This window comes from Alligator mississippiensis, chromosome 1, assembly GCF_030867095.1.
Source record: "Alligator mississippiensis isolate rAllMis1 chromosome 1, rAllMis1, whole genome shotgun sequence".
NCBI lineage: Eukaryota > Metazoa > Chordata > Crocodylia > Alligatoridae > Alligator > Alligator mississippiensis.
In genome coordinates this window covers 465,292,892-465,307,772 of record NC_081824.1, presented here as the reverse complement: position 1 = coordinate 465,307,772, position 14,881 = coordinate 465,292,892, and the positions used below count along the sequence as shown (strand labels likewise).

The window sequence follows — 14,881 nt, the reverse complement described above, 5'->3', positions numbered from 1 at the left end:
TTCCAATTAAAAACATCTGCATCAAACATGTCAAAAATTGGCAGTAATAAAGCAACAAGAAATAGCAGTTCTTCACTGATAAGAAAAAACAAGATAGGAACAGTTACCTTGCTATCCGATAGGTCTTTACTGTCAATATTAATTCAAGTCAATATTAATTCAAGTCAATATTAATTAATTCAATTTTAATTAATTCATTATTAAATCAAGTCAAATCCAACTATTTAGAATTATTTTGAGAGCACCCCTCTCATTTTCAAAATAGGTTACAGAAGGTATGGGGAAAGAACCCATAATTTATAATATAAATGCAAAAGTAAAACAACAGATGTAGTGTTATGTTGAAAACAATTAGCAGGGGTTTCCAACCCCCGGGCCACGGCCCGAAGGGTCAGCTGCTGCTCTACAGGAGGGTCGGCTGCTGGACCAGAAGTGACCGCAGATCAGCAAACCATGGACTGGAAGTGACCGGCATACTGAAGACTGGCAGTCAATCCTTTTTTATACTGAGTATAAAAAAGGGTTGGCTGCCTGCCCACAGTATGCTGGTCACAGCTGGTCCGCAGTTTGCTGGTCCGCGGTCACTTCCAGTCCGTGGTTTGCCAAAGGCGGGACATAAAAAGGTTGGGAACCCCTGAATTATAGTACTGCATCAACAGAAAAAAATGTGATGTCCATTAGGAATGTGAAAGGTTGGGTGAAAACCCAGTACAGGACAAATGGAAGAAAGGTAAATATAGGAGAGCAAATGTCAAGACTTTAAAATAATACAACTCAAAATGTACAGCAAAAACAAAGGGAAACTATTTCAAAAGAACGGTTGTATGTACAATTTGTTTTCCAAATAAATTGAGTACTCCTCCAAATTCTTTTGAACAATAAGATATATAAATCAGATTCGTGTATTCTAGATAGTCAGCATTTAAAACTGAACAACGGGATGTTTATTCCTTGTACACAGATCAAACATTGTACACAGCTCAAAAGGACAGCAGAAAAAAACCTCAATTCTAGAATGTTTCCTTTTCAGGAGGTTGAAAATTCAGACTGATGCAGCACAACATCTAAAGCTTGGTGAAAAATAAGGATAGAAAACCTGGGGTAGATGTTTCTTCTTCCTTTTTGGGGTCTTCATCTTCTAGGCTTGGGCTTTCACGTGATGAACTGTCCTGCTGGTTGTTGTTTTTCAACAGTGCAGGATCAATTTGTGCTTTCAGGAGCTCGAGTGTCTGAGCCAGATCATTTCGGCTTCTAAATGACAAAGGAAAGAAATGAGTTGTTTGGTAACCTTCCTATTGGCCTGCACAAATGGTTTCTTTTTTAAATCAAGATTACCCCTGAATAAATGAATGATGCAGTTTAAACTACACACAAGATCAGTGACATGGCTGGCCCAATCAAAATGGCCATGATTTTATGAAGAAATTACTCACAATTTTATCCACAGCAAAGCTAAAATCACCTTTCTGACCCTTTTAAGTGACCCTTTTCTGACCCTTTTAATTTTCTACACCTGCCAACACCTTCCACTGGACCTAAGACTCCACTAGGTATTAAACACATGGTGTGTTAGTTTTCTAAAACACCAAATGGAGTATGTGTTTTCGCCCATTTGTCTTCATTAGCAGCGGTCATATTCCTTCATTGGAAGGCCGTGTAGTAAGCTACTTATGAATGAAAAGGGTGATCACAGCACTTAGGATTTGCAAAAAGATTTGCCAAGGTCCTTCAGTCACTGTCTACACGTGTGTCTTGGCACACGTAATTACTCTGACAGTATTTGTCCCAGACAGTACTATCCTACAGCAGAATCAATTAATTTATTATGCCCTAATATGGGCACACAAATAGATGGTGTGAACTAGAATAGATGGTGACGCTTTACTGCAGAGCTAATTAGTCAGCTCCACAGTAAAATGTATGTGTAGATACATCCAGACAGTATTTGTAATCGTTTGCTTTAAAAAAAAAAAAAATCTAAAAATCAATTATTCGAATATTTTAAATAAACTCCAAATGAAAGGTTTTGCATTGGAAATTATCCCATAGTACAAATGTCTCTCTCTCTTTCTGGTCTCCCAGGCCTCGAGGACCTGTAACTGCCTTAACTACAGCTTTCCATCTCCTCCTATCTTGCATAATCTCCTTCTATCTTGTTGCATCTTCCCTTATCCCTTCCAGCTCAGTTTTTATTTTATCTTCCCACTGTTGCCTTTGTCTGCCTCAAGGTTTGATACCGTCCAGGTCAGCTTCCAAAATCAACCTTGAATGCTTTCTCCCATCTGTTCTCTTGCTATTCCTTGTTCATTTGATTCTCTGTACTCTTATCTTGCCCAAGACATCAGGTCTTTTGTAAATGTCCACAAGCTCTTGATTATGTCTTATCCTCCATATTTCGTTTTCTTGTACTGCACCAAATATTTTCCTTTCTACTGTCTACTTGCAGTCTTTTTCCTTTTGCCTTAGTAAGCATCCAGGATTCACATTCATATAAAAGAATAGGTTGAACAATTGTACTATAAAGCTGCATTTTAAGGTTTCGTAAGATTTTCCTTGATGCTAACCATTATTTTATCCAGGCCCACACGTATATATAGAAAAATAAAATCTCTTGTATTTATTCAAATCTAAGATGACTCTGAATTTAAGACGACTCCTGATAATTAGAGTCTATACATGGAAAATGTATAAGCTTTATCATTTTTCCATGTATAGAATCTAATTATTGAAGGACTGCCTTAAATTCACCCAGCCACACACACACCCGTCGCTGCAGGGGGGCAGGCAGTGAGGAAGCAGGTGGTGTGGGGATGTCAAGCAGCTTGTCCCCTACTTGTGCCTGCCCTCCCTGCTGCCTGCCTCCCTCCACCTCAGGACCTCCTTCCCCCTCTGCCTCTATTCTTCTTCCTCACCAGCCTCTGCTCCCTGCTTCCCCTGCACCTCACCCTTGATCACTACCAGCATGCCCCTCCAAGCATGGGACATGGAGCATAGCCCCAGACCAGCCCGCGTAGCTACAAGCTGGGCTGGGGCCATGCTGTCCCTAGGCTGCAGCTTGAATGGAGCCTGTTGGTAAGTGGGGAAGGAGAGGGGCAGGTGGAGGAGAAGAGGCTGCATTAGGAGGGAGATGCGGGGAAGAAGCTGCAGGGGGGAGATGACAAGGTGCAGAAGTGAGGGGGCAGGGGGGAGGGCAGGCAGCAGCCGTGGCTATGGCCCCAACCTCAGGTAGGAGCTGGAGCCTGAGCCCTGACAGCAGCCGCATGGCCTGCCACTGCTCTCGTACACAATTCTAAGATGAGGGGATTTCCCCCCACCCTCACACGTTAAATGGGTGAAAAAAACCTTGTCTTAGAATCCAGTAAAACAGTATATAAAAAGAGCCACCTCTTCATTTTACTAAGAATGATGACACACACTGCTTTGAGTCTAAGAGATCATTAAGAAGTCACCAAGACCGATCTATAGGAGCCAAAGGAAATTCAAGAGGGCAGTGAGCCCTCTTCGTGTTAGCACTCAGCAGCACTGTTTCACTTCATCCCTAGTCACAGTCTGAGCTCTGTTCCAAAAGGGTTTGCTCCTGGCTACTTGGACTAAACTGTGATTTTGTGTCTCCAGGAAACTAAAACTCCACTGGTCAATCCCTGAGAAAAAATTCCAACTCCATCCTCTTTATAATCATCCTTCAGATATTTGAAGACTGTTGCCATACCCCCCTGCCTCACAATTCTCTTCTCCAGACTAAATAACCCTAGTTCTTTCCACCTTTCCTCATATAAGACATGCCTTCCAGGGCTCTAATCGTTTTTGTCACTCTCCACTGGACTCTTCAATCTGCCCACAGATTTCTTGAAGTGTCAGCCCAAAAACAGACACAATACTCTATGTAAGGCCTCACCAGTCCTGAATGTTGCTAGCACACAGTAGGCCCTTTCTCCCCAAGCCACTGCTTCTCCCGATTCTCCCTTTCATACATATACTGTATATATACTTTCTGAAGGGTACCATAAACCAAAGAACAAGTTATACGCCAGCTACTACCCTAAAAACAATTTCCTCATGAATATAGTTATGCACATGTTATTCATTATTCAAAGACAAAAATAAATCAACCGGAACCTGCTGTTTGATAAATGGAGACTGACTGAAGTCAGCTTCTAAACTGCATGGTCACTAATAAGATTTAAAATGTGTAGCAAGCAACAGAAAAAAAGAGACCTACCTGACAATGCATTTCCACGTAGACCCATCCTGGTCATCTTGTTCTTCTACATACATCCTAACATTATGCTCTTGATCCAGCTGGTACCAATACATTAAGCCATCTTTGTCACGACCAATTGGTTGAATGCGCATAGTGTCGGCATCATCCTCATTAATAATATTCTTAAATTTTAGATTGTCATCAAACTGACACTCACAGAGGTACTGAAAAAAATCCAATAAAGAAAGATTTTAGACACCAATATAGTACAGAAATTATAAAAGTCACCTTTATTTTTGTAGTAGTGCACTTTGGGGACTCTACTTAAACCTGCCCTTACTGGTTTTGTGAATGAGCTAGATTGGGATCTCCATTCTACACTTTCCTGTTAAATCAAATATGTTTTTAGTTCTTTTTAGTGGCCTATGTAAAGATATCTTTGGAGAGAGAAGAGTGGAGGCATCTCTCTTCCATAGAAAGAACTCCATTACGTTGTAATACCATAAGAAAGAAATCAATCTGCAATACATATATAAACAAATAGATGCTTCTATTTCCCCTTTAAAACTGGTCATTGAAACTCTGTAACTTCCACGTTGTGTGTGTAAGCTGGAAGCTTCTTTTATATGAATGACCCATCTGAACAGTGGATATTATTTATTCAGTATTTTAGTCTACAGTAAAACTCAGGTATTTTGAAATAATCCAGTGGAGGTTTTTCACTCCTGCTTCTGCTCACTAGTTGAAGATCAAAAGATTAGCTCCAATTCTTACCTTTGTGCCCGAGACAAAATCATTTTGAGGTAAGCCAGTTTACATTACGAGAAGTGATACTGTGTGGTTAAACACCCTCTACCAGGCAGAATGGCAATTACAAGAAAATTTCAGTACAAAGTATGGGAATATCTGTAGAGAACATCATATTCTCCTGGGACTTATCCCATTGATAAAACCACCAGAAGCTATGCCTGGTCCTATCTGTTTGTTACATCAGTTTCAAGTTTAATATACCTAACTACAAGATTGAGAAGTGTTCAGTTATGCCAAGCTTAGGTCCTATTAATGACAAAAGGTTACTCATTAAAATATCAAGTACATTACCTTCAGAATCCCGAGTTTGCACTCAACGCTCATTTCCAAGTATCCTTTCTTCTCCATCTCCCAAGCCCAAGTGCTATTGAACTCTTGGCATATCTGTAAGATGAAATTGTCAATTAATTAGTGTTAGTGGATGGAGGTAACTTGAAACCCCTACATACAAGGACTGTTTTGTGGTAATACAAGTATTTACTTCTATCCACAAGCTGTTTAATGCCTGTAAGCAAAAGACTACGCACAACAGCCCCCCCCACCCAAAGATGAACCCATGCACGGGTGGGCAGACACTAGGCTTGTCTTCTCTAAGTTTTAAAAAGGCAAATCCTCTAGACCTTGAACATCACCCAGTCAACTTTTTTAGTGCTAAGCATTTTGGAGACAGCATGGCCTTGTGACTGGGACACTGGACTACAAGTCAGCAGACCTAACTTCTATTCCTAGTTCTGCCTCTGACCTGCTGTGTGAACTGAGGCAAGTCATTTCAACTCTGTGTGCATCTATTCCTTCCTTACCTTGTCCCTTGCTGTCAGCCCCATCTATTTAGTCCAGTGGTGCTCAATCTTTTGGCCCCACAGGCCTGATAAGTGACCTGGAGCCTGTCAGCAAGCCAGATCAGGCCATCTGTGGACCAGATTGGGCCCTACTGTCCACTGTCCCCTCCCTGGCCCTCTTTCTGCCCCCCAGGGGGCCAGTGCCATCCCCTCTCACCCGTTTTGTGCTGAGATTGGGTCCTGGGGACCAGCACTGCTCCCTCCTTCCCTCCTCATCCAGGATTGGATGCCCCCCATACTGAGATTGGGCCCTGGGGCCCAGCATTGCCCCCGCCTGGCCCTCCGCACTGGAACTGGGTGCTGGATCCAGCATGCAGGGCCCAGATATTTGGCAGCAGAAAAGTGCTACTGGTCTCCCATCAGAGATGACCTGAGCAGGGTGCAGGGCCTGGGGCAAATCAGCCTGTGCAGGGCCCTGCCCACATGCTTCCCAGATGTGAAGAAGCTGGCAGTGGATTCGGTGGGAGGGGAGGTGGGGAGGGGGGTGCTGAGCAGCTGGATGTGAAGCCGCTGGCGGTGCTGAGTCCCTGCAGCTGCTCTACCTGGCCCCCCCAAAGCGTGGGGCCCAGGGCAGTCTCCTCAATTTGCCCCCCCTCCCAAGGATGGCCCTATCTCCCATTGCCAAATTTCCAGACCCATGGGGAGACCCACAGGCCAAGTGACATGGCACCACAGGCCAGATCTGACCCACAGGCTAGAATCAGAGCTCTCAGATTTAGTACATAAATTCTCTGGACTCTGGAGCAGCCCCTGCCTCCTAGCGTGTGGTTGTATGTTTCCAAGCACAGCGGGATCCCAATCTCCAGTCACACTATAGCTGCACACATAACTGATACATGCATTCCATTTTGTGAAACAGCTAAATTATTTATAAAGCGCTGAGGTCCTTGGAGTGCCTGTTTTCAAAGCATTGAAGATATATTTTAAGACATTAAACTAGGACCATCTTTAAAAACGAATACAAAACAAATGGACGGACAAAGAAAAGCAGGCAAAAGTGCTGCTGATGAAAGATGGGTACATAGGATCAACAGCAACCCTACCCGATGCAGGGTTGGAATAATAACCTTTAAAAAGTTTTCTAAGAAGCGGAGGTTATGAGGGAGCATGTTTCACAAGCAAAAAAAGAAGCGTTTGGTTACTTAAAGTAGTAAAATTTCTAACTGGGGGCAGTTATCTAATGCAGTGGTTTACAATGTGAATACCCAGCCTTACAATTCAAAGGAGTCCGCACCTCCATTCACAATTTTTAGGGGCCCACAAATGATAAATGGTTGAAAACCACTGACCTACTGCAAATATCCACTTGAAAAGAACAGTGCAACTTCCAAGAGATGGAAGCTGCATGCTCCATGGTCCACACCAGACTGAGCGTGGACCTCAAGGCCACATGGATGCCCTTGCTGATGTGGCCTGTGGGTTGCGTGACCCCCTAGCTGCTTGGAACTCAGATAACCCTGGACTATGGTAAGACTATTTTTCTCCTAGAATAAAGGAGATATAAACCAAGGTATGTAAAAGGGAAAGGCTAACCTATGAATCCTCATGGCACATAGGTTTATCAAACAATGGTTTAATACAGATCAATACTGGTGGCTCTTAAACATATTAATTATATTGTTCAGTATTTTTAAATGCATAGCCACTGTGAAGAAAGTGTCAAGCATGAAAACTCTTAGACAGATGGAAAGATAAAGAACCAGCTAAGAGCTGCAGGTAGGTAGGTAGGTTTGGAAAAAAAAAAAAAAGCTCTAAGAAGGTGGAATCCAGCGGTTACTCCTTAAGGCCCGTCTGCAAGTATTGGCATCTCCGATGAGAACTGTTCCTGCTGGCACAGCTAAACAGGCAGATTTGGACCATGTCAGAGATTGTCTTAAAGAGCTGAGCTGTATGCTTACCCAGCCCACACAAGTAGCACAGGAAGGCCTGATCTATGAGAGAGGCTGGGAGGAGGGAAAGCTGCCTAGGCTCACTTTGCGCTATTCGTTTTAAAAGCAGTTTTTATGTAATAATCCTATTCTTAAAAAAATTAAGAGGTCTTTTTTTTTTTTTTTTTTTAAGAGACACAATTAACTTGAAATCTAAATTTCGGCCACTTGGCACCTCCCCCCACCCCAATCCACCACCAGCTTCTTTGCCTCCGGGGCACACAGGGGCAGGGCCCCACACAGGTTGATTTGTCCCGGACCCTGCTTGGGTCATCTCTGATGGGAAAGCAGTAGTGCTTCTCCTCTGCTGCCAAATGTCTGGGCCCACAGGGAGCCCTGGGCCCTGCATGCTGGATCCAGCACCCAGTTCCAGCATCATGTGGTTTCTTTTGTGCTCCTTTATCAAAGTGGTTCTCAACTGGGATGCTGCTAAATTTAGAAAGGTTATGGAGGGATGCCTTGAGACTAAAAACGTTGAGAACCATTGACTTAAGTCACAGCAATATGAAGGCCAAGGAATGCTTCTGCACTACTGATACATAACTACTCAAAAGCAAGACAAGTCTGAATTAAAGACGACAGCAATAATTGGATTCTAGACATAGAAAATGTATAAATTTGTTATAATTCCCCATGTCTAGATTCTAATTATTGGAGGGTCATCTTAAATTCGCACCTCCCCCCCACCACCATAGCAGGGAAAGCAGTGGCAGGGGCCAGGAGGTGGGGGAAGCAGTAGGGGACAGGCAGTGAGGGAGACAGCAAGGGGGCAAACAGTAGCGGGAAGGTCAAGCAGCCTGACCTCTGCTGTTTATCCCCACAACACTTGCTCGCTTTGCCTGCCCCCCTGCCCAGCACCTACTCCCCCCCATTAGTAGCCAGGGCTGAAGTAAACACATGCTCCATGCTGGAGCAGGCCCACAGCCAGAGGGTGAGCAGCAAAGGTTGGGGCATTTGGCAAGGCTGCAGAGGTGGGGGGCAGGCAGCAGCTCTGACTCCAGCTATGGCTTTGGCCCTGCCTCTGGCCCCAGCCCCAACCTGTGGTTGCCATCTCGTACTCAACCCCCACCTTGCACTTGTTCTAAGAGAAGAGTTTCTTTTTCCCCCCCATGTTAAATGGGGATGAAAAAACTCATCTTGGATTCAAATAAATACTGTACATTTCCCACAACTTATGCCATTCTACGTAAGCTGATATGAATAATCACAAAATCTTTATCAGTGAGCATAAAGCTGGCAAATCCCCTCATATCAGAGTTACTGATAAATAGCTATACAGTTGATGATCTCACTGCTCTGATTTCTATCATTCTTAAACTCTAATCTGCTCCTGTACTCAAATGTCCAAAATTTTCAAGGTTTTGCATATGCTTGTATGTGTGCAATCTTCTCCATGAAGAATATGCATTTTCAGTGATTTGTGGTATACCCAAGCAGGCTGAAAGTCAGGCTAGAACATTATGCAACTAAAGTCTGGGCATGCACACTGCTTTTGGCTATGGCACGGCCCAAGGTTCACTAAAATTCATACCAAGGATTTCTGACACAAGACCTCATCACAGATTCCAGCATTTCAGAGCAAGACAACAAAGTTATTGTACCTTGATCAAGTATTTTTCCCATCTGTCTGCTGTGACAGACTTCCCAATCTTTCTCATCAGCTTCAAGTGAAGGTCCACCAACTCTCTGGGAACTGCAGTTTTGAGAGAAAAGAAAAGATAAATGTTACAATGACTACCACTAAATATTATCAGTGTACTGTGTTTAGATAATACATTGACAATCTTAGTAAGGTATTAACCATTCCAAACCCCACACCAAGATTTCTACAATAAAAAAGCAAGATCAACCTACATCTAAACAAAGAAATGTATTTTATTTAAAACCATAGCATGACCCCTACCCAAAGCACTCAAGTGTCCTAGTACACCAATCATGACAAGAAAATCCCAGCAGCATTAAAATAATAATTTCACAGGAACCAAGTGAAACAGACCCCTCCAAAATCTCCTTTCATTAATCACAGGGAGCAGGACCCCTCGAGTCTCTCCAAAACTATCACAGCATTCATAGCAACATCCCCAAATTCAGGCAGAGGGGTCAGAGGCAGAAAGTTTCAGGGACCTAGCCCTCCCAGAGAATGACTGCCCATCAATCCCCTCTCTTTTATAACAAGAGGGAGGGAAACTGGATCCAGCTTAAGCTTTCTCACCGACCACAGGGGTTATAGCATGGCACAGGCCCTAGCACGGCTAAACTATCAATGTACGGAGGGCTTAGTGATACAGAGATGTTTGCTAGTTCACAAAGAATTGCACTACTGATCATTATACAATGGGATTTCTCTCACCCAGCATCTGAGACTTATAATTCGACCTGGCACCACCAAGTGGCAATGCTATGCAACATCACTTCAGCAGGCTTTAGAACAGTGGTTTGCAACTTTTTCAGGGGCAAGGCACATGGGTACTGCTTTTTTTTTAATGCAGTGACACCCCCAGCTGAAAGCCACTTTTGGTGCTGGCTCAGGATACCCGAGGGCGTCTCAGCTGGGTTCAGCTGCTGGGAAGGACTGTGAAACTTTGATAAAAATGCCCTGTGCTGCACACCCAACTGGGAAGAGCTGTGCCACGTGCACATACTCCTATATTATGGCTCTGATTGATCTAAAGCAGGCAGGAGCTGCCTCAGGCTGTGCAGCAATTTCCGGCCTGGCACCCCCTACACTCCCCCCGGAGAGAGGCGGGCAGGACAGCCCCACCTCCGCCTGCTTCCAGGAGGAGCGTAGGGGGTGGGGACAGACCAGGAAGAGCTGCACAGCGCAAGGCCTGCTTCAGGCTGATTAGAGAGCCCTAATGAAGGGAGGTGGGGGCGTTTTTATCTGGTCACCGCCACTGCAGCACCCCCGAAAGGGCCCCCACAGCACACTGGTTGAGAACCACTACTTTAGATCACTTTGACCATCTATGCTTTTTGGGTTTTGTATATTTTTAGGAGCTGCTACAAAACTCAAAATTATTTGTGATTTGTCATCCAAGAACCAGGGATCTACTAGTTTTTACAAAATCTGAACGTGGTCTGTTTGCATGTAATACGCTGTATAAAACTATCTGTGTACAATATAGACATAAAACTTTACACTGTGTTTTTTAAAACCTTTCAGTACTGCTCATTACACATTACTTTTTTCATAAATAAAAACAAAACATTATCAGACCTTTTGTTTCTAGTGGCCTTGATACACTGCTGTTACATGGCACAAGCCCTATGGCCTGATTCCCACTGATCTTTAGATTCACTAGCCCTGTTGTTGAAAAATTGCTTCTTCCATCACTATTACTTGCAATAAATCCTTTACCCAAGACCTGAGTTATAGTGCAAATTTCTGCCTTTCATTTCCTTTGTACCCTTCCAGCTAGCTAATAAGTATCTTTAAAACAAATGCCTTTTTTTTCTTCATAAAGCAAGTTCAAAGTATGTGGTTTAGGTGAGAAAGGTTATTTTTACTTGAACAGCAGCAGAACATTTATGTAATCAACAGGGATCCGGGTTTTCTGTTTCTCGTGGAAAATCATGGCTTTTCCCCTTTAAAGTAGAAAAACCCAGATTTTCCCCTTTGAAGCGGGAAACCATGGAAGGGAACTGATGTGGGGGGTCGATGTGGAGGCAAGACCCAGAAGAGGGGAGTGAAGAAGTGAGGGGATCCCACAGAAGAGAGAAGCGGAAGGAGCAAGACCAGTGGGGAACAATGCAGAAGGGCAGAGAGGTGGAGCTGTCTGCACCCAGCTAGTGCCTCGAGCACAGGCTCCCCACCACAACTCATAACCATGCAGCTGTGCAGAGCAGAGCCAAGGTGTTTGCAGCTCCAACTTGCCCGCCTTGCAACCTTGCCCCGTCTCCTGGCAAGGGCAGCAGGGGCCACTTCAGCTAGTGGAAAGTAAGGAGGCGATCAGCGCCCTGCCCGGCCCCAGAGAAGCTGCTGCTGCCTTGGGAGGCTTCCCTCCTCCCCGGGCTGGTCAGATTCCTGAGGCTGCCCATCAGCCCCTGGCTTGCCAGGAAGGGCAGACCAGGAGCAGGATGCGTGAGGTTTCTGGGCATCCAAACCAAGCCCAAATTACTGCTTGTAAACTCCCAGGTGCCTTGGGTAGCAAGAGGAAGGGGAGGTAATTCCTCCCCTGCTCTCCCTCCTGGCCCCACTGTCTGGTCTCTGCACTCCAGGGTGAGTGGTGTCCCTCTCAACACAAATATAGCTTTAGAAATATATCAGGGGAGAGCATCAAGGGCTAGGCCAACAACTATTCACCAACGCACCCCAGGGGAAACCAGGAGCAACGGTCATGAACTACTAGAAGAAGGTTTCAGACTGAATATAAGAAAAAACTTCACGGTTTGTGTGACCAGACTCTGGAATAGACTCCCAGCGGGGGTGGTGCAGGCACCTACCCTGGAGATCTTCAAAAGGAGACTGGATCCACGCCTTGCTGGGGTGATCTGACCCCACCAGTCTTTCCCAGAGCAGGGGGGCTGGACCTAATGATCTCACGAAGTCCCTTCTAGCCCTAAACTTCTGTGAATCTGTGAAACACCTCCATTGCATTTGTTGTATTCTCCCAGTTCCCAGTCTGGGGAGCACAAACCAACCTAGGAATAGGACTGTTGCTCTCAGGGCAGGCATCGACGTCTATTGGGATCCTTGTTCAAATTTACTGGGGTAATCCAGTACCATTGGTCAGGATGATGTAGTTGGGGTTGGTCCTGCTTTGAGCAGGGGGTTGGATTAGATGTGACCTCCCGAAGTCCCTTCCAGCTCTCATGGTCTATGACTGCAATTGTAAGACATGGTGGGACCGCCTGGCACAGGCCAGGGCACTTCCAAGCACAGGAACACCCCCACGTTTCCGCTGAGGGCAGCCTCAGAGCAGCTCAGGTGTCTGACTCCAGCCCAGCCCCAGCAGAAACTGTTTCAGTCGGGCTTTGCTGCCCAGAAGTCCCAGAAAAGCCCAGAGGCTCTTTACACCCCCTTCTCAGCACGGATTTAATAGCAGAAGCAGCACCTGGGTCAAGTTGCAGGCTACCAAACAGTTTTTTTCCGCCAGGGCAGATTGCAGGTATTTTGCTACCAGCGTGTTAAACTTGCTCGCAGGTTTAAAGAGTGCGCTTGTCAGAAGAAATGAATATGTGCTCTGGGAGGCATCATCCTTGTTTTTTAAATTATGCTTTTTTTTTTTCAGCTGGGGCCTGGGGGTGGGGGACAGGTGGGGGGGCAGGTGGCTTCAGGAGGGGAATGAGAGGCACCAGCATGTCAGGGCTGCTCAGTGCCACAAAGTGGGGGGGGGGGGGGGGGAAGGGGGGGGAGGAGAAAGGAGACAGCCACAGCTGGACCTACGTCCTGCTGAGCAAAGGGGGCAGGGGGAGCTCTGATTTTCCATAATAAAAAAAACAAAATCAAATGCCAAAATATGACGGTACGTAGAATTTATTTTATTATAATGATTGAGACACTGGTAGGCTTCCAAACTGCTTTAAAATTGTATATATATATATATATCAAAAAAACATTGTATTCTACTGATACCTATGTATATAGGACAGTTTTATTTTAATAGTGAAAGAACACAGATTTGGGGGATTTTAATCAAAGAATTTGGGGGTATTAATCAGAGACTTTTTGATTTTTTAAGAGAAAACCAGGATCCTTAATGATCAATAGTCGGCAGCCTACAAACCAGGTGCAGGCTAACATTAAACATAGAGAAGTGTCTGGGTGAGCAGAGAGGCAGATTTGGAACAGTCTCTTTGAAGGGTCCTCCTGGGCCATCTAGTCCAGTTCAATTTTAAATGTGTGTGCAAGCTTGTGTGTGTTAGAGACAGTGTGACAGAGAGACTATGGCTGCACGAGACAGAGCGAGAGTGCATGTTAGTGTGACACGTGGATATGAGAGAGTACGTATGAGTGTGAATGTGCATGAGAGTGCATCCGAGTGTGTGTGACAGACACCCACCCACCTCTGGAGCCTTTGTGTGTTGTGTACAGTTGTTTGTCTTTGATTTCCATAGACTCGTACTTCTTCTCTGGGTTTTCTTTGTAAGAGCTGATCTGATAACTGTCGTTCCCAAGTGCCCATTTTAAAAGAGGAGAGCGTGACTCCGCAAGGTGCCAGGCAATCCAGCTACGGATTTAATTATGCACAAAGTGCTTCAAGGGTTTGAGCAGCTCCGCTGAAGTCAACCAAACTACTCCTGTGCTTTATGCCGAGAATGTGTTTATGGGCAGTGCTGGATTGAACCAGAGTACTTGGCACCTTGCAGACTGAGCCCTCTCCGCTCTGTTTCCGAGGCACAATTTGTTTGATGCGAACATTTAGTTTTTGGAAACCTAGTTTGAAGAAGCATGTCCTGTATTTTGATCTCAAGACTCAAATTCATGGTCACTTCAAAAAGCCCTTGCTGAGGAGTCAGTCATTTGAGGAAATGGGGGCGAGTTATAAGAAGCCCAAAGGAAAGTCAATTCTGCACATGCTTAGTGGGTATCTAGCGTGTTTAAAACCGGTGTGGCCAACCTATGGCACAGATGCCACAGCTTGTATGGGCAGCCTCTATGTGTGACAAATGGTAGAGAGGGGAGGGGACAGACAGATAGAGCTCCCTGTTTAGATCAGGTAGGAAGCACAGGGCAGGGAGCAGAAAGCAGAGTGGCAGATCAGAGAGGGTGTGGGGATAGTTTGTGGTATACCTGTCAACAAGGTTGGCCCCACTGGTTTAAAAGAAACTATTTAAGGCCTCTCTATCCTCTGCAACCCTCTAGCTAACATACAAAACTCCAAATATGATCCAGAACTATGTAGGAGAACTGCAGAAAAACAAAGAAACCATCTTTGCCTGACCTACTCCAAAAGAGATACATTTAAATAGGACATACTGTATTTACTTGACTATAAGACAACCCTGAATATAATGTAACCCCCCCCCAATAATTAGATTCTATATATGGGAAAATGATACATAATTTTTCAGGTACAGAATTTAATTATTGGAGGTTTGCCTTGAATTTGTCCCCATCCCCATGCTACAGCAGGGAAAATAAATCAGTGGGGGGTGGGGGG

At 44.8% G+C, this 14,881-nt stretch overlaps 1 protein-coding gene across 2 annotated transcripts in view; it reads right to left on the bottom strand.

Moving 5' to 3' along the window:
* RSF1 (remodeling and spacing factor 1) overlaps nucleotides 1-14,881 on the bottom strand; it is a 116,380-nt gene that overhangs the window by 50,584 nt on the left and 50,915 nt on the right. For both annotated transcript variants that reach the window (XM_019493587.2, XM_006272444.4), the window contains exons 2-5: nucleotides 9,380-9,471; nucleotides 5,303-5,395; nucleotides 4,220-4,425; nucleotides 1,097-1,251 (exon numbers count right to left, since the gene is read on the bottom strand). In XM_019493587.2, coding sequence (XP_019349132.1) covers nucleotides 1,097-1,251; nucleotides 4,220-4,425; nucleotides 5,303-5,395; nucleotides 9,380-9,471 — 546 coding nt within the window. The remainder of the gene's footprint in view (nucleotides 1-1,096; nucleotides 1,252-4,219; nucleotides 4,426-5,302; nucleotides 5,396-9,379; nucleotides 9,472-14,881) is intronic.